Below are 20258 nucleotides of genomic sequence, written 5' to 3'. Positions count from 1 at the left end.
CTGTCACTGACCAAAGGTCAACTCCAACGTCAGATGGAAATGGGATGGGACTTAAGGATTCAACAATCAAAATCGATTAGGTCACACATATGTTACACACACGCGAAGGTGACAGATATGTGACGTCATAAAAACAAAATGGCCGTCAATTTTCTGCTATACTCCCGGTATAAAACAAACTGTTGTGTTCACCCCCAACCGATTCCACCATATTTTACCATAGGCCACACATAGCGAGGGTGAATGAATAGAGATGTTACATGGTATGTAAACCCTTTTTTTATTTCGTCATGGGAGAAATAAAGTATAGAAGCAAAGCAGGTGTTTTGCAACACTTGTCCATTACTAGGAAAAAAATATTACAGCTGACACTTGCGTGTATGTAGACTAACAAAGATAACTAGCAACCAGTAGTGGCAAAGGTCAGCATGATGATGCTGGAACAACAAGGAGGTTTACTGTAGGGTGGAGTATCTCTGTGATCAAACGATGGTACATGAAAGGTGCAATCCTGACTTCTGTCGATGATGATATGTGTTTCTTGGTCCTTGTTTTAGTATAGAGGACAGGTATGCTGTGACCCTGGTCAAACAGCGTCTGATAAAACAAACATAACTCATACCTGGGGCTGCATCATATTTCAAAATGATACACACACAATACACTTCCTATGTCTTTCAGTGAAACAGTGTTCGAGAGTTCATCTGTTTGCAGGCTTTGAAATGTACAACACAGTTAATGTATAATTTATCCCAGGAAGCGAGAATGACAAATGTGATACAGTTTCACTTTATGATAAACAAAAGGGGTCGTCTTATAGGAACGACCATGAAAACACAGATGCTCTTATCACTTTGCTCATCCTTAATGTAGTTCACACAGAAGCGTTCCTATTTCCGGTTGATATCGTCAACAACATTGTTACATATCACTTGCAGTTTTCTTGATAATAGGTCATCTTTCAAACGTTGATAATCAGTATAATCTTTTATTTCAAGGTGATGTTATTGTAATGATAGATTTCGCGATATGCTAGCACACATTGCTCACAACTTGCCATTGGCGCAGGGAGCATGAAAATACATGAAACGTCCAAAAATAGCAAAGATGCAACGTAACTGTCATATATAATGCGGTAAATTCAAATGATCAGATACTGAAGGCAAACGATACTGGTAACTGTGATGTCTCGTACACCTACAGATAGTTTCAAAATAATGTTACAGAGATGTGAAGACTGAAAGTGTTAATGACAATGAGTTTACACTTAACGGACTATATTCTTTGGAGTGAAATATCACAGTAAGATAGAACTTTCAGTCTACTCAACGGTTCTGAGCTCATGAAGATGTATACCTACAAAATCTTGTCGAAAAGCTAGCTCAGCGCGAATTTGGCGAAGCTCTTGCAAGTCTATTGTTTGAATCCCATATAATGCCCAGCATATTCTCCCGCCTTTTGGGCTATATTTCCAACGGATTCTAAAAGGGTCGGAGATTTCTTGATCTCAGCTTTTAGGGTGTCGTTTTCGCTCCGAAGATGCTTGAGTTCTTCATTCTTTTTCTCCAGTTCCACATCCTTTCTTATCTCGTTCCGTTCCAAGGTTTCTTTCTCCTCGTATATTTTCTGTTTCTCATCTTCAAGTGCTCTCGTCTTTTCCTTCAGTTCCGATATATAGTCATCTTTATCTTGAAGTTGTTTGCTGTGGAACTCGTTCCTCTCTGAAGAAGGAAGATAAAAATTACACAGTATGTCACTAAAATAAGGGACCATTCATGATTTAAAACATTTATGGCTTGGGGAGGGGATGTGATGATGACGACTTTTATGGATAAGCATGTACAATATGAATGACCGAATTTCTAAGCATAATTTCAAAAGATATTCATGTACAAAATTGCTGTACCCTAGTACATGTGTACAAATTGATGACCCCTACAGCTCCCCACAACAAAAAGGGGAGCTAAAAAACTTGAATATTACAGACTGAAATCTTAAAATTTGCATTTAGATTAAACATTATTTGACTATTTGGGACGATACAATATAAAAACAGTCTATAGATCGCCAACAACGAATGGTAGATCACCATACTAGCGATCATGGGGACTTACAATACCTTTGCTACCTACTTGTACCGTAGATGGATTTACGTAGAATCATTGACAATTCTAGTCCAATTAAGCCAATCATTAAAAGGACACATATTCAGCAATTCATATACGTAATGAAAAATACTTTGAATGAAATTAGACTTATATATCCGCTCAGAGGGACGATCATTTCAACTCCTTTGAAAGTATTGCTACTAACATATATATTTATTAATGGTAATTAAAATATATTTATTAATTACAATACTAAATACAAAGTTATCAGTGATTTCAATTTCTTTGAAAAAGGCAATGATTAAATGAGAAATTAACAGGATCTTATGGTCAGGCGCGGTGGCTCGGATGACACATGTGATCGTACACCAACTGTGTAGATCGATGTTGATGGGGTTTTTCTTATCAAGGGATTGTCTGGTCCAGACTCGATTGTTTGCAGACCACCGCCATATAGCTTGAACATTGTTGAGTACGGCATTATAACAACAAACAAGACATAATATGGAATTACATAACTGAGGTGCTGTTGAAAGGCACGTAAATGATATTTCAGTGTGAACAAATTTGAATATCGACATCTACCTACGCAGTTGGGATACGACCTGATTTCTGCATGACTGCACAAACACAAATATATCTTACCTCTAGCAAGCTGGGAACCGCATACGCTCATTGTGTTCAGTTGGAGCCTCAAGATCACTGAAACGACACAACACAATGCATGAATATGTACATTTGTGTGTATTCACAATGATTTCTCCCTCAGAGTGAGAAACAGTTTGAAAAAAGTTGACTGAACAACTGCCATTAAGAACTTAATTCAGGGTTGTTGCTGTGGAAACTCAAGTATCGTTTTTTAAAAATCCATAAATAACGAAAGGTCCCAGTATATCACTAGATCAGTCTATGGGCCATGTTTGGTAAATACATAAAATCTGGTTTTCAAGATCGTGCCTATTTTCACTTTTCAGGGCACGACAAGTCCTTGATCTGGACTACTAGTTTTTCGACTTCAATATTTTGAGGACGCCGCGGAGGCTGAGTGGGCTGGATGGTTGACTTTGTGTACAGCCAATTAGGACTCGAATTCATTCCGGATGAGACACAACCCAAGAAAAGTACCAGAACCTGTACTTTAATAAGAAAGCGTAAACATGAAATATACAATCTTTAAGAATATGTGTGCAAAGATGTGATTCAAAAGGTACTCTGACCGTTACACATTCTTTCAAATCTAGGTCAGTTTGTTCCTTCTTCGTGGATCTCTGTCTATATCATAATTTTATCATATTCAGAATTGATCTTACCTAAACCATGCACGTCGCAAGAACCGACTAAGGCATACAATGGTCAAACTCAGTTTCTTACAGACCGCCGTCATATACGTGGGTGCGATATTAAATATCAACCACACAAACAGGAAAAACAGCACATCAACGTTTCATGAACACCTTGAGTAATCTGTTATTTTCAACTGCTCATATTTTCCCTACTTTGTTTTACTTTAACATCGCTGAAGAGAAGATACGGCAGGTAACTGAGAATACTTCTCCATCACTGACGTTTAGATATCACTACCTGAAAGTCTTGTCACCAAAAGTGTCTGATAAACTTTCTTAGGGGGAAGATACTTTCTATTTTAGATTTGTTCTGTACAAAAAGGGGACATGGGCGGTCTAGAATAACCAGGATCCCCCTTTATCTGCCGAAACTAGATTAATGAACATATGAATGGTTTGCAGAAAATAAGAAATGTCCAAACGCATTCATGGCAGTAAATTGAAATTAAGTTTAGTGAGTTAGCAATGCGTTCCATGTCAAGGAAAATGGGCTTGGTTGAAGATAATTTCGACTTGTAAAACTTAATGATTGCACCAACTGAAAATGATTTGGCATAAAGAAGAAAAGGCATGTTTCACTCACCCGTCCAGCAACACAACCAAATGTAGGATGTCTTCAAAAGCTGCCGTTCTCCCTGAGCTTCTCTGTTGTTGAAAACCGTATCCAAAACAAATATAGAAAAAAAGTCCTTAGTTACCCTGGCTGTGGTAACCAAATGTAAATCTGAAGTTTATGATATAACGTAACAAGTGGGCAAATGTTACCAAACGAAACGATTTTACCAAGGAATGGTGCAGAAACATGAAAACATCCATCTAATCTTTGTTTTAAATTCAATTCAGTTGTGTTAGATCTGTGCTTACGGTCCAAATCTAATAGAAAGTGTATGTACAATACCGGACAATCTAACCCGCTGTATTTGCTAAAGTTGTGCATGATATATCTACATATGGATATGTCTTTAAATTCGTGTTTTCGAATGTCTGATGAGCAAATGCGTATTTATATCATTGAGCAGTAGTTAATTATAGAATAATTCAATGGCTATCCGTTTATGTAATGTGATGTCATGTCTCAGCCGAGGTCAATTCTCGGGGAATTCTACTTTCCGCAAACCCTGTGTAAAGTTCACACTGACATGCGACTATCTATTTTCGATTGATTCATGTCATGTCCTGGGAGTAGCTTAGTCAGGCAGAAAGGAAGGTGAAACGCATTAAAAACTAGGGCGTTGTGTTCCTCACGATGACAACAAACCTAGCTGAGTAGTGAGTCAGTTAGATTTACGCGATTTTCAGCAATATTCCAGCAACATCACCGCGGGGAACACCAGAAATAGGCATCACATAATGTAACCATGTGGGGAGTCGAACTCGGGTCTTCGGCGTTACGAGTGGACACTTGAACCACTGGTCTATGCCACAGTCACTAGTTCAGTAATCAGAATGCATCATGAAGGTTGAAAACGTTCACAATAAGTACAACCGAAGCTGTCTATACCTGGTGTTGTTCTAGGCATGGATTACGATTATTAGCGACTAAGTATGGATTTACGCCGCTTTTAGCCATCTTATAGTGCAGGAGTGTTGATGGGGAGTAGTGTCATTAGAAAAAGACACTAGAAATCGATTTACACATTTTACCCTTGTGGGGATTCCATCCCAGATCTCCTCGGCGGCCTGTAAATACTCGAGTCTGGACCAGACAAATCAGTGATCAACATCATGACATGTGTCAACCAAGTCAGCGAAGCTGGCCACCCGATTCTGTTAGTCACCTCTTATAATATCCTACAAACCGGTCGTAAACACAACGAGAAGCGAGACATTTCAAGAGCGTGGTCGGCATATTTGTCATGCTTTCATGAATCTTGTCAATCACGTTGCTGTCAAAAGTGACAGAAAATACGGTAACACAATAAATTTCAGTAGCTTACGGGTTTGGTAGCAGGGTGAATGTTGAGTTATGTATGGACCTATTCCAAAGAAGTTTAAGAACCTAAGAACTGAAGTATGGGTTTGTTTATTTTGTAAATGTAAGCGAATATGAAGATGAGCTACGTGTACTGTTTGTCTGTGAAATTTATGATAATCTTTGAAAGAAACATATATGCCCGCTTATACATTATGTTAAGTCTCACTATGTGTCGCAAGATAGGGTGAATTTACTGACATCACGCAACGTTTCTACCTTGCATAGTGTATGTTTATATTTCTATAAAGTATGGAATTTTAGAGCCAACAACAGTAATCCATAAGCACTTAGCGAGTACAGTTACCACTGGAACACAGCCATGCCTCTACCTGGCATAATATGCATCTGTATTTATGTAAAGTATGGTCATTGGGAGCCAGCACCATTACTCCATAAGCACTTAGCGAGTACAGTTACCACTGGTACACAGCCATGCCTCTACCTGGCATAATATGCATCTGTATTTATGTAAAGTATGGTCATTGGGAGCCAGCACCATTACTCCATAAGCACTTAGCGAGTACAGTTACCACTGGTACACAGCCATGCCTCTACCTGGCATAATATGCATCTGTATTTATGTAAAGTATGGTCATTGGGAGCCAGCACCATTACTCCATAAGCACTTAGCGAGTACAGTTACCACTGGTACACAGCCATGCCTCTACCTGGCATAATATGCATCTGTATTTATGTAAAGTATGGTCATTGGGAGCCAGCACCATTACTCCATAAGCACTTAGCGAGTACAGTTACCACTGGTACACAGCCATGCCTCTACCTGGCATAATATGCATCTGTATTTATGTAAAGTATGGTCATTGGGAGCCAGCACCATTACTCCATAAGCACTTAGCGAGTACAGTTACCACTGGTACACAGCCATGCCTCTACCTGGCATAATATGCATCTGTATTTATGTAAAGTATGGTCATTGGGAGCCAGCACCATTACTCCATAAGCACTTAGCGAGTACAGTTACCACTGGTACACAGCCATGCCTCTACCTGGCATAATATGCATCTGTATTTATGTAAAGTATGGTCATTGGGAGCCAGCACCATTACTCCATAAGCACTTAGTCTTCCAGTTATTACTGAGATACTGGAACATTTCTATGCTGCATAGAATTTGTAAGTGTTGATATTAATCACGCATACTAAGAGCCATCACTATAAATTCATAACCACTTACCTTTTGCATTACTACTGGTTCACAGTAATGCCTCTAGCCTGCATGGTAAATTCCCGTACATGTATTTATATTAAGTATGGAGACACTGACCCACCACTATTAATCTATTTTCATACCTCTGTCTGCTTGGTAGATATATCATGATATAAGTATACATAGTAGAATACTTATATCAACAGAAGTGTGCGTATCATGGGCCCATGGCTTCTCTATTTAATAAATCTGTCTGTCTGTCTGTCGGTCTGTCTGTCTGTCTGTCTGTCTGTCTGTCAAAAAGGTTTAAAGACGCCAATTTCCGTGACGCCCTGGACATGTTCAGGGTTGTTGCCTCGGTGGACTTTGGGGTCAAAGCCACAGGCATGGTGAAGACTGTAAACACGGATCTGTGAACCGAGAAAAAGTATTGTCCATGTAGATATCAACACATTAGCATATGCAGAAGCTGTCATCGTTTCTCAAGATGCATCCTAATTGCTACTCTGGTAACCTAGCAATACTTGGTGCATATATTCCTATTGTTAATTTAAGTAATGAATCTAAACGATGTACATATCAAACAGATATACCGCCTCAGCAAACAAATTAACTGATTTTCAATAAAACCCAACAAAACCAAACCAAAATTATTATACTGAATCTCATCACTAAACCTCCCAAACTATACTGATACCATTATCATTAAACAGGGGTTTTCCACAGTTTATTGACCCGTGAAGGTCCGGGGTAGAATAGGCCTTCAGCAACCCATGCTTGCCATAAAAGGCGACTATGCTTGTTGGATGAGACGACTAACGGGATCGGGTGGTCTGACGTGGTTGACACATGTCATCGGTTCCCAGTTGCTCAGATCATGCTTTTGATCACTGGATTGTCTGGTCCAAACTCAATTATTTACAGAGGGCCGCCATATAGCTGGAATATTGTTGACTCACTCAGTCTATCCCAGTGTCAAAGTTTGAATTAAACACAGGGCACTGAATGGGGACTAAATGCTATTAAGGAAACTCAGGGTGTACATCAAGCAGCTGTGTTCTGCCTCACCAAGGGGTACAAATACTGAACCATAAACGGTGATTGCTAAAAGAAAGATGAAAGCTATTTTAATCAATGTGGTCGTTCAGATCCATGCTGTCTGTGTACAATTCCGTGATAATAGTTAGCTGACACGAAATGTCAGCGCACATGTCAGTGTTCTGGTGACGTATGGTATCGATGACAATGCTATCAAAAAAATTCTAGCTACCCGTTGTCTGATGTTTCTATAATTAAATGTCCAGTAGTGATGGCTGCCATTGTTCAGACCTTACCGGGGTCTGTGTCAAAGCGTAGCGCAGCAGATCCCGATAACCATACTACTTACTTCACGCCTACTGGATTCTGCGCAGCCGGCCCCTGGCCTTCACCCTGCAGGTCAAAGCGCTTATCTACGCTATGGCGGAAGGTAGGTACATGTATACTATGCATGAATATGAAAACATTGTTTATGTTATATGCATTTCATACATGTTTGGACTCGTGTATTAACTGAGTGATGTAGCATTTAGAATTGAGGGCTATATGTTATGACAGTTTTATGTAGGGCGAAATGGGAGCTCAATATTATAGTTTACACATAGCGGTGTGTAGTATGTAGGAAGCTAGGGGAGGGAGGTGGTGGTGTCTGGTGTTTGGAAAAGCGGTAGTGCATGGCAAGGAGTAGCCTCGCTCAGAGGTTATACCAAATGCCAAGCATAGGGGTGTATAGTAATTCTAAGACTACTAAGCGGACAGTACCCCGGTCTCATGTTTATTATTGTTTGAGAAATTATCATTCAAATAATTAATTTTAAGCTCAGGGACAAGTGCAAGTCTAGTCAAGGGGTTCTGTGGGCACGGGGTAGTACTGATGTGAAATTAAGGGTATGTTCATGCTATGGCATCAGTGATTTCCACAACATTCGGGATGGGGGTAGGGGTGGTTAGTAGGGGATGGGGGGAATGTTGGGTTTCTTACCCTGTCCTCTTTGGCAATATTTTGTCAACATTTGCCCACTTTAGGTGACGCACTGACATTGTCCACAGCCCTACTATGCCATCAGGCCATAACTGTCCCATTGTTAACGATAGGTATGTTACCTCGTTAAATGGGCCCCGGCCTAAGGTCATCTGAGGTCATGATGTATGTACAATCCTGTACCGTGAACTCATCTCTTAGTATGTATTAGCGATTTGTAGATTATTTATGGATTAAATATATGTTGGGGTGGGTAGACGGTTATGGCTTAATTCGTCACGCCGAAGACCCGGGTTTGATGCCTTACATGAATACAATGTGTGAAACCCATATCTGGTGTCCCCAACCTTGACTAAACTCACTAAAAATATGTTGGTGAATGCGTCTATCAGTCCACATCAGTATGTCTTGTGAAGATAGCAGAAGCTGTACACAAATTAACTCTTACCATTCATTGTGGATCAATCAGTTATTTTCAAGGCATCAAGATACATTTTTCTGAGATTATTTCTTTTTATGCACAATTATCCCATATATTTCATTTACAGTCCATGCATTATATATGAAACCGAGGGAGCCGGTTTCTATATTACTAGTGCCGAGTATGTCGTAGTAATAATGATGAATGTGTATAGGAGACCTATTGTTTTACCTATATCAAATATAAAACGTCAGTGCAGAATACCCAGTCTGAACTGACCTCAGAAACCAATTATTTTAGCTGTAAGAAAAGAAATAGATGCAAACAATAAATATATGGGTCACTGAATGTCATGTGATGATACTGTGTGTTCGTGAAAATAGTCTTTCCATATGCTTATAAAGTAAAGCATAATCACCAAACAGTTGTATATTCGAGTGTACGTTATGTTTTATCTGAAATCAGCACAGTTAGTGAGTTTGGTTTAACGCCGCATTTAGCAATATTCCAACCATATGGCGGCGACATTTAAGTAATCGATTCTGGACGAGAAAATTCAATCATGATCATGAGCCATGATCTACACCTTTAGTATACGATTTCATGTGTCAACCAAGTCAGTGAGGCGGACCACCCGATCCTATTAGTCTGCGGGAATCAGCCGAGAGACCAGTACCAATCATATACCTGCAACTCAATCATCTTCGTAAACAGTGGTGCTTAGTAACCAGTGTTAGTCGTGAGAGAGGACTAACGGGATCGGCGTGGTCGTGCCGGCTCGCCGACGTAGTTGATACATGACGTCGTAACCCAGTTAGGTAGATTGACGTTCATGATGTCAATCATTGGATCGTCATGTCCAAATTGTATTATTTACAGACGCCATTATGTAAGAGGAAAAGTACTGTGCGACGTTGAACAACAAACAAAGAAACTAAAAGCTGCATTACTTTTCATATACTCATTCTGTAGACTATCAGATTATCCCTTTAGCCTCAAATTCACGAAATGAATGGAAAAACGCAGATACTTGTGTCGTTTAGAAACAGTGTTAGAAATACATAAAAAATAGTATTCGACATCAGTAAAAGTAGGGCAGATAATGAGACACACCGGAAGGAGAGCCGAGGTTGTTGAGCGTGACACATAGTCTTGTCTGTTTTGATAAAATCACTGAAATGAATTATTTACCGTAAGGGTTATAATGAGTGAGTGCGTGAGTTTAGAGTTACATCGGCAGTATTTCAGCCATGCATATCGTGACGACAAACGTTTTGCATACGTAATGAATGCATGCAGTTAATAAACAAGGAATATTGTCACTTATGGACTGTGAAATAACTGGATAGTCACAAGTGTCGTTTAAAGCTTCCGTGTAACCTTACAAATATACCTCCATGCCTAACATGGGCTACAGATCGCCAGTAACTACAGGTGGATCACGTTACTAGGGACCCTGGTAAGTGAGTGAGTGAGTGAGTGAGTGAGTTAACACGTCTGCAAAATTTCAGCGATATTGTGGAAGGAATAAATGCATGTATGTTACAAAACCTGTCGTCAAATGACAAAATAATAAACAGAATGTTACATTAGCATCAACACTAGCCTGTAACGTTAAAATAATATGACTATTCGGACAATACAGAATATGAAAACAGACTATAGAACGCCAACTGACGGTAGATCATCCACACCATGGGGACTGTAGCTTTGCCACCCTAATGAACACCAGAAGGATTTAAATAATCACTCTAGCTTTGGCGATTATCAGCAAATTTGGCCTAATCTAAAATATCAAATAATAAATATACCTAGAATGAGGTATTATTTTGCACTATTTCAACCCAAAGGTACAGCCAGATGTACGAGGGTACAACACACTTCATACAAATTGATTCATAAATTTCTTCTTTTGAAGAAAAAAAAATTAAAAAAAAAACCCAAAAAAACTCACGTTGACCCACATGCTCGATTAACACATGCGTAGCTATTTTAGTTTAGTTTTACGCCACAATCAAATATTCCAGCTTTATAGCAGCGGTCTGTAAATAATCGAGTCTGGACCAGACTATCCAGTGATCAACAGCGTGAGCATCAATCTACGCAACTGGGATACGATGACATTTGTCAGCCTAACCACCCGACCTCATTAGTCGCCTTATACGACAAGCATGGGCTGCTGAATATCGGTTCTAACCCGGATCTGTATGGGTCTGATAGTTAGTGGGATCAAAATCCTTAAATTTAACTCATCAGTGTAGGTCAGCAAACACAATGAAGCTAAAATATGTGTTCACAGCAAAGAGTCTGTACCACTCCCCAGTTGTGGCATGTCCCTCCCTGGCCGAGCTGACCAGGCTGTCCGAGGAGATGAGGCTACAATGCACCGATGAAGATCTTCAGACTGTAAAGGGTAGGTGCGATCAGCAATAGGATGGGTAGGATCAACATTATACCTATAGTGTAGTCACTCTCATAATGAAGGTGAGGTCAACACATGATTGGTGCAGGGTGTGTTTCCTCTACCTTGTGAACGAAGTCAACCAACATCGGGCCTGGAATTATAGGTGAGGGGATTTAGTCATAACAATAAAGTTTATATATGGCGTGGGATTGTGTAATACCCGTACCGTAAAAGCCAGTATGGTCTACCCATTGTAATTCATGGGTTATCAGTACCGCAAAAGCCAGTATGGTCGACACATTATGATACACGTGGGTTATCAGTAGCGTAATGCCGGTTACGGTCAACACGGCATGAATACAGCTAGATGTTATCACTACCATGATACAATGTGTGAAATAGTTTTCGGATTTTGTTCGACAGTCGGGTTAGCTATGCGGGAATTTTGCAAGTCCATACAATAATTCACTGGTCCGAAATTTAAATAGAGGCACGAGTTTCATCATTAAGCTACTAATATGATGAACATTTGTATAAAGCCATAATCTTGCATAATTTACAAGTGTATTATAACTTAACAAATCGGAGAGAGAAGTATTCATCGTATCAAAAGATACGGCTCACTTAATACACTCACTACACACACACACACGCGCGCGCACACACACACACACACACACACACACACACACACACACACACACACACACACATTCATACATGCATATCTTTATTGCATCCAAGATTGATTTCTCGGGGGAACCAACTGCAAACTTTATGCAGATGAACTGCACGAGGATCAGGTATCCATTGCTGAGGTGCATGTGCAAATATTATGCTTGTGAACAACTGCGTTTTGGGTGTAAAGAAGGTATTCGCTGAGTTTTATCATTAACTGAATTCGTGTTGAAATCTTTTCAACGTTACGAACTTCTTTTACTGTACATCAGTTTATGTATAAACAGTACGGAAAGTACTTTATGGAATATTTTGCAAACTTTAGTTTAGAACAGTTTACAATAATGACTGTACGTACACTGGTGATTGGAAGTATATTTACAAAATGACCTCATGAAAATTCACTAGCGATTCACTGGCCATTTACTGACCCGACTGGTTTTTACTAGCCACGGGCAAACGGGCCGGTGGCTATTTCGCACAATACAATGATATGAAAGAATACAATAATGATGCATTTCAGAGATGTATATCAAATTCAGGGAATGACAATCCAAATCCATAACACCACATTACCAACTGAAAGCCCTGTTACCACATCTTGGGGCAGGATGGGCTCTAACACGTGTTTCTAACCCGCACCCTGGGGCCCGATGATATGGGCTCAACCATGTATATCATCTCCATGATAGCGTAATGGACTGGTCGCTTCTGATAAACTCTAATTTAACTCAAAACTGATCTTAAACCATAAATAATGAAGGATTATAAATTATCTGAATTGTATTTCTGTTCAATATTTGAATGTATTTTAACTGAAAGTTTAAACAAAGGAGCATCTGATTTAGACATGTTATGCTCTGTCTGAATCTTTTGACCGCTTACAGTCTTGGAATTCGTCCTTAGTTCAAACACTGCGCTTTACCCCACATGACTGTAACGCTATCACTGTTCTAGATTTGAAGAAATAATTATGTTCGCTTAATTATTTCCTATGTGTTTGTCAAACTTCAAAATCATATATTTCACAGAAACACATGGGTATATTAAATAATTTGGGCATTCGCATTACATTAACATGTAGTCAAAGTAAATGTGTTCTTACGCTATCAAATTTCAATTCTAGATGAGATGAAAGACATTGCCAGTGGTCTCCTGCGACTCTCACAGCTTGCGCAACCATCACTTCCGGTCAGTTATCCTCGAACCCCGGGATACAGACCCGTGCAAGAGAACAATCCATATAATGCTTGGTAATATATATATATATATATTTATCCTGGGTTTACTTGTCTTGTGCGAGAGCTGTTTTGACCATATACTAACGGTGTACCTAACATTAAAACCCGTCTAAACTAAACAAGTGTGATAACAAAAAGTGTCATTTTTGATTTTCAGGTATTGGCGTTGTGACATCAAAGGCGCCGACACGGGGAAACTAGCAGGCAAAACATTCGCCATCAAGGACAACATTGCCGTAGCCGGGGTTCCGATGATGAACGGAAGTAAAATCCTGGAAGGATACACTCCCGAGTTCGACGCAACTGTAGTCACTAGAATCCTAGATGCAGGTAATTATGAGCTATTAAAAGTATCGGTAACCTCTGAAGTTCAAGGCATCAAATACATTTGTTGTCCATTAATCCACCAGCCACAAACACAGTTCGGTAATTCAAAGCCATTCGAAACCAGATCTACTGTTTCCAGTCAGTAATATAATGTTTGAAAGTAGCAATTTGTTATGTCATAGGATTATATTTCAGGTGGCAGAATCTTAGGAAAAGCTAACTGTGAACACCTCTGTTTGAGTGGATTGAGTTTCTCCTGTGACGCTGGACCTGTGAGGAACCCACTTGACGAGACTAGGACTACAGGGGGTTCGAGTTCAGGCAGCGGGGCACTGGTACGTGTCGTGTGGGGGTTTGAAAAATGTTCACTGTTTGACATGTGGAAGAAATCTCCGAAACTGATAAAGAAGCGACACAAATAATAACAATCCCTATTTTGCACGATATGTTTGCATGACTGTCTCTTCAGTTGACCGGCTTTTGTGTGTGTTGAAAAATAGCGCATTCATTGGGTTAGGATACTGCCACACACCTCCCATTATCTCTCTTTGACAGTAATTCATAGATATGCATGAGATTCATAGTAACTCCTGACAATCGTATAATGTATTTTTGTGCACACAAATGGAAAATAATGTGGCATTGCTTGAATACAGGGTTAGAATTTGTGTTTATCAAATCATGCTTGTCGTGAAAACGACAAACGGGATCGTGTAGTCAGACTTGCTGACTTTTTTGGACACGTCAGTTGTATTCCAATTGCGGGGGTCGAAGCTCGTGATGTCAATCACTGGATGGTCTGGCACAGACTCGAGTATTAATAGACCGTCGCCAACGACAAACAAACAATTACTGTCTGTATCAAGCTAGTTGTGACGAGAGGCAGTGAAGACAGTATACAGTAAGATGGTAAGACAGATATCCCTTAAACGAGACAAGCACATATGCATGTTACAGGTTGCATCAGGTGAGGTCGACATGGCGCTTGGCGGAGACCAAGGAGGGTCCATACGGATCCCATCCGGCTGGTGTGGCATTGTTGGATTGAAGCCCACATTTGGTCTGGTCCCCTATACCGGAGCTATGTCAATGGAGACAACTCTGGATCACCTTGGTCCCATGACGAAAACTGTAGCCGATTGCGCTCTGTTGCTAGAGGTAGGTAGATAAGGATAGGGGTCATATACAAACTGGTAGATGCTAGCAAGATGACCCTGGTCAACGTATTTCCGAATAATGTGTAATTCTAATTATCCATTTGATTAACATATTTAATGTACATTTTATAAGCATGTAATGCTAAACCTGAAGTTCTTAGTTTCAAGCGCCTTAGCGTAACTCTTACCTTCAGCATCTGGTGATCTTGAGATACTATATTGTTGTAGCTGTTTCCTTATAATCAAGCAGATTAGACTGGTTTTCAAATGCATGCAAATACATTAATCTGTATCTCGTTGAAAGAAGACTCTTAGCACAATATGTTAAGTGCACAAGTCCCGAAGAGGGTACAGAAGGCTCACGACAAGTGAAATTGTGACGTACCAAATCTTTATATGTAGTAGTTTAAATTTTAATTTAAATTTCAAATTTAGTCTTAAATCTACTACAATCACCAGCGGCTGAAGGGATGGTGTTAATCCAGCTAGGGTCCATGCAGGTAGCAAAGGCACTGCAAGCCCCCATGTTCCCTGGTATTGTGATCTACTTTCAGTTGTTGGCGAGCTGTGGCCTGTGTTTATACTGCATTGTCCAAATAGTGCTATTAGTTTTAACTTCCCACATTAGTGTTCATTGTAATTGGGATATTTGTGTAACTCCCCTTTGACTCATTTGTTTATAATATACACACATTCGATTTAAATACTAAGTCACTCACTCACGTTTGTTCACAAATGTAAAGCAAGGTTGTCCTTTCCAGGTACTCGCCGGGTATGACCAGGGTCGGGATCCCAGACAGTATGCCAAAACTGTGGTGCCTGAATATTCCAAACTGGTGAGTGAAGGTGAATAGAGTAACCGAATGTTTTCAGTGGCTGACGGATTGTTTTCACTGTCATCTCGAGATGGGTTCCTGGTAGTTAAGGCGTTTGTCGCTTTGATTCCCCTCATGGGTACAATGTTTGAAACCCATTTTGGGTATCCCTGACCCTTACACCAGCAAGTCCATTCATTTCCTTTTTCCAGCCTTATACACCTGTATGCTAACCATTCTTATCCATTTGTGTTATTCAGATTGATGCTGGCATCTCGGGTAAGAAGATCGGGGTGTTGAAGGAAGGCTTTGATGTGTGTACGGAGCCAGACGTGGTGGAGATAGTGAGAAGAGAAGTGGATAGACTGAAGGAGGCAGGAGCGGAGGTGGAGGAAGTATCGCTGCCCATACATCTGGATGGTACAATACAATTGTCACTGTTAGGGATTCGTTGAAAACATTAATAACAACCGTCAAACGGTATAGAACTCATCACCGTACCGTTGAGCTGCATATAACTCATCTCCGTTCCATTGTGCGGTATAGAACAGTCAACATAATCACCTCTGACATTGTCACGCCCAAAAACCTTGGCTCGTTTGCTGAAAATATTGAATATATTCCCTTGAGTCATTCTGCATTTTTGGCATTTTTATGTACATGCCTGATCGTCCACGAGCATATTGACTGATCTACTTTGCCATATTTAAGATGAGTACTGCCGAATCATGCACGGGCCATGTAACATGTGCCTTGGGGCTGATACGGCACGTGGCCCATCCTGAACATAGTGGCTATATGTGATGCAGTTTTCCGCCTGTTAAATCCTTTGTACTTACTTCTTGTTATTGATTCTTCCGACAGGCCCAGTGATCTGGCATTCAGTATTAATGCAGGGAGTTCACAACTGCCTGATCCGGGGGAATGGTAAGAAAGTGTGTTCGAATCCTCAGAGTATAAATGTTTTCATTCTTGATTACAGTATTGATATTCATTTCTAAACAATCATTTGGTAACAGGAAGCCCGTAACATAATATGTTGAACGTTTGGTTGCAAGTGAAGAGCATATATAGTTTGGTGAAGCCACTTTCCGCTGTTGCATGAATTCTGCTATGGACAGCGTCAACCGCGGTTAAACAAACAAAGGGAAAATCATTACATGGGTTGCAGTATCATGTAAACTTTATCCTATCCGTTTGATTGTCTTTGGCTGTGACACTGACACCACGTAAACATTACTGAGTCTCCATAAAAGTACTTTCACACGATGATATACCCGTGTCCGTTGAATCTTGGTAACATATCATTAATCAGTAATATTCTATGATGAGGTATTTTTCAAAGGAATTACGCGGCAGCCCAAGTAAAATCCCCTTGCATATTAACAAGAGAGTCGAGAGTAAGATTCAGCAGTTTCATTAACAAATCTGAGCGTATTCAGATGGACTATACATGTGAAAATGCCTGTGTATATTAAATCTTCAGGTACCGGGCAGTTCTGGAAGGGCTACTACCCCTTGTCAATGCAAGAAGCTACAAATCGGGGCCTCTATACCCGGCCACACGACATCGCCCGACATGTGAAGAGGTTCTGTCTCAAAGCCGAGTACCTGAATAGACACTACCAGAACAAGTTCTATGCCATAGGACAGAACATGACCATGGCCCTCACCAAGGCATATGACCAGGTTCTGGAACAATACGACGTCCTTGTCATGCCGACTTTACCCCACAAGGCGCCCAAGCTGCCCAAGGCGGGTGAAGGTAGGATCTCCATGAAAACCTTTCTGTGCACAAAATACAATAATTCTCACGAATATACATTAATTCTTTGTGAAGAATATTGACTGACATAACAAGAACATTGGGCATTCTGACTATTAGCTACCCATAAAGATGTTTGATGATCATTTTTCATTTTGTCATCGATCTTATTACCCAATGATTCTACAGCAATGGGCAAGGTACTGACAAGTACTCTTTGTCTGTCATATTCCAAACTGATGACTATACATGAAGGTGCGCTAAGTGCCGTGTCCTCTTCTGTGTCCTTTTAGAGACGAGAAGTTATATGGTTCCAAACACAGCTTCATTCAATAGCACCGGCCACCCAGCTCTCTCAATCAACGCCGGCTTCAGTGAAGGACTTCCGGTTGGCATGCAGATAGTTGGACGCCATTTTGACGAGACAACAGTCCTCCAAGTGGCGAGATCATACGAGAAAATAAGGGATATGAATAAATAAGACCACTCCGTACATATGTACCCATGAAAATGCTATTCTTTTGTCCTGAATTGTATTTGTTTTCACAAAACGTTTTGAGTCATTCAAAGGAGAGACCTGCCAGCGGAGATTATTTGATGAAGTTTTATTGTGTGTAATTCATTTGCACCTATGACCACACAATAAACGATTGTGTAATGCAATTTTATGTATGGTTGATCGTACACCCTAACACATATGCAAATGATTATTAAAAGACAATAAATCTTTCTGGTTCAGTTTTTGCAATGAAAATGATGAATACGATGTGTCCCTTCAGTGGTGACCAGTCCCTGTGCTGAACAACCCCTAGTGCCAAACAAACCTCTGTACTGAATATTATTCTCTGTGTTGATCTATTCCTTTGCGTTATACACAAATACCCTCCCATTGAACAGCCTCGTCTGTGTTGAATATGACACCCTGTGTTCAACATTCCTTGAGTGGAGCAGTCGTCTTTCCAATCCCAAACCGTGATCTACACAGTCTAAGTAAAGTTAGTCTCAGTATTATTCGTTACAGTCCTCCAATGTGTCTAACAAACCTTAGTAGGACGTTGCGTCAGGTAAACTATGACTGTCCAATCAAAGGCAAGACGACCAAGCGGATTTAACCAATCATTCAACGGGTTTAGGGTTTGGCGGGACTTACAAATTCCCCAGTCATTGACACTGATCACTCAACAAACGAATATACGCTTAGGGCTTCTGACAAAGGGATCGTACAGAAAATGACATTCGGAATCGTTCGGGTACAAACATATTCGAGGTAAAAGTTCAAAAGGTATGTGCGAATGTCTACTTTACCGATTTGGAAGTTTCAAATCTCAAAGGTTCCCTGACGCGACCTCCAATTACGGTTTGTCAGACTCAGTAGGCAAGTGTAAAGAATAATACTGAGACTAGGTTGGTGATCTACAGGAAATATCGCTTTTTGACATCAAACGATATCTCCTAAAAGAGTAGATTTTGTACAATGCCCTGATAATGCGATGGTGTCATAAACTTGATGACGCCACAATGATATGGCTTCACTGCACTGAAAGTCTAATGGTTTTCATTGAAAACTAATGAAGAGTGATTTTGGATGATAAATAGAATTGTGATCGTGTCTTCTGATAACAAAAATATCACCACACTTTGAAAATAAATTAAAAAGTGTCCTCGGCAAGCCACGGATATTTGTAGCTTTATCAATTCGTGTTGATATAATTGATATCAGAATTCACTTAGTGTTCAGTATATACAGAATCTCACCTATCATCTGTACTGATCTCTCCTCTAAGTGATAAACATAACCTTGTTCGTATCAAACATTTTCCACCATGTTGAGCTAACCCCTCTGTGTATTTTTTTTCCTAAACGAACGGAGCAGCAAGTGGGGGGTGGCAATTGATGCCCATCTACGTGTCTGAACACCTTACGTGCAAGCATAAACCTGACGATATCAATGTGGGTTTTTTTGTTTTTGTTTTTTTAATCATCATTATTATTTCATTTCAATACCAGTGTTAACGCCCAGTGTTTCACATGTTCAGATGAAATGCGCTTTCATTTTTACGAATCCAAATGTCCATGAGAGCATTTAACATGAAAGACTATAACTACAAGTGTAACAAGTACAAAATACACAGTTTTTAAAGTGTTCTGGAAAAATAAACTATTTTAACATGTCTTGTCTTATTTATCTGTTTGGAATCAATTTATAACACATAACACAATTGTCGCTGAAAAGGTTTACATTTTCATAAGTGCATGATGTGTTCAAAGTCACCACTAGGTCATGGGTTGAAAGTAGTTCCCATGCAAATTAGCCATGTTTTAGTGAGGACAGGCCTGCTGCCGTGTCCTTGGTTTCCACTGGCTGAAGATGTGATGTGAAGCATCTTCATTGGATGTTGAATTTAGTAGCATTTGTTCACTTGCTGTCTTTCTACCAACTGGGCAAGATGGTTTGAAAGTCATGGGAAGATTTTGACTTTGGATGATTTCAGGTTAGTTGTATTTGATTTTATATAACAGGAATAAACTACAAAAATATGTTCAATTGTTGAAAGGTTCCTTTAGTATTTATAATGTAGCTGAAATTATGTATTTGTTGGAGGCATATTGTTGTCAATATTGTACAACATTGTACGTTTTCTTTATTGGTGAGAATTAACATGTCCATGTTAATTACGGCATACATGCTTTAGGTCCTTGGATGGTGTATAATTTTGATGCCTCAAAACATGTGGTCAGTTTGATGCAAGTTGTCCCATAGATGGTAAGACAAGCTGATATTTCACTGTGTTTGGTATATGCCAAAATTGTTCCATAATTGCACTTTTAAGACTCTC

At 39.9% G+C, this 20258-nt stretch overlaps 1 protein-coding gene across 1 annotated transcript; it reads left to right on the top strand.

The window, feature by feature from the left end:
- Nucleotides 1–8006: 8006 nt before the first annotated feature.
- LOC137296072 (amidase-like) lies at nt 8007–19592 on the top strand. The gene is made up of 11 exons (XM_067827732.1): nt 8007–8061; nt 11334–11447; nt 13243–13369; nt 13515–13687; nt 13880–14019; nt 14642–14842; nt 15603–15677; nt 15917–16076; nt 16521–16583; nt 17143–17421; nt 17715–19592. The coding sequence occupies exons 1-11, from the start codon at nt 8052–8054 to the stop codon at nt 17900–17902; spliced, it is 1530 nt and encodes a 509-aa protein (XP_067683833.1). The 5' UTR covers nt 8007–8051; the 3' UTR covers nt 17903–19592.
- The last annotated feature ends 666 nt before the right edge of the window (nt 19593–20258 follow it).

This window comes from Haliotis asinina, chromosome 9 (genome assembly GCF_037392515.1).
Source record: "Haliotis asinina isolate JCU_RB_2024 chromosome 9, JCU_Hal_asi_v2, whole genome shotgun sequence".
NCBI classification, from domain to species: domain Eukaryota; kingdom Metazoa; phylum Mollusca; class Gastropoda; order Lepetellida; family Haliotidae; genus Haliotis; species Haliotis asinina.
Note: the sequence above shows the minus strand (reverse complement) of the source record. Positions and strands in the feature narration are given on the sequence as shown.

Coding starts and splice junctions, on each gene's coding strand:
- LOC137296072 (XM_067827732.1), top strand. Junction 14,843..15,602: donor ATTGCGCTCTGTTGCTAGAG/GTAGGTAGATAA, acceptor TGTCCTTTCCAG/GTACTCGCCGGGTATGACCA. Junction 16,584..17,142: donor CTGCCTGATCCGGGGGAATG/GTAAGAAAGTGT, acceptor TTAAATCTTCAG/GTACCGGGCAGTTCTGGAAG.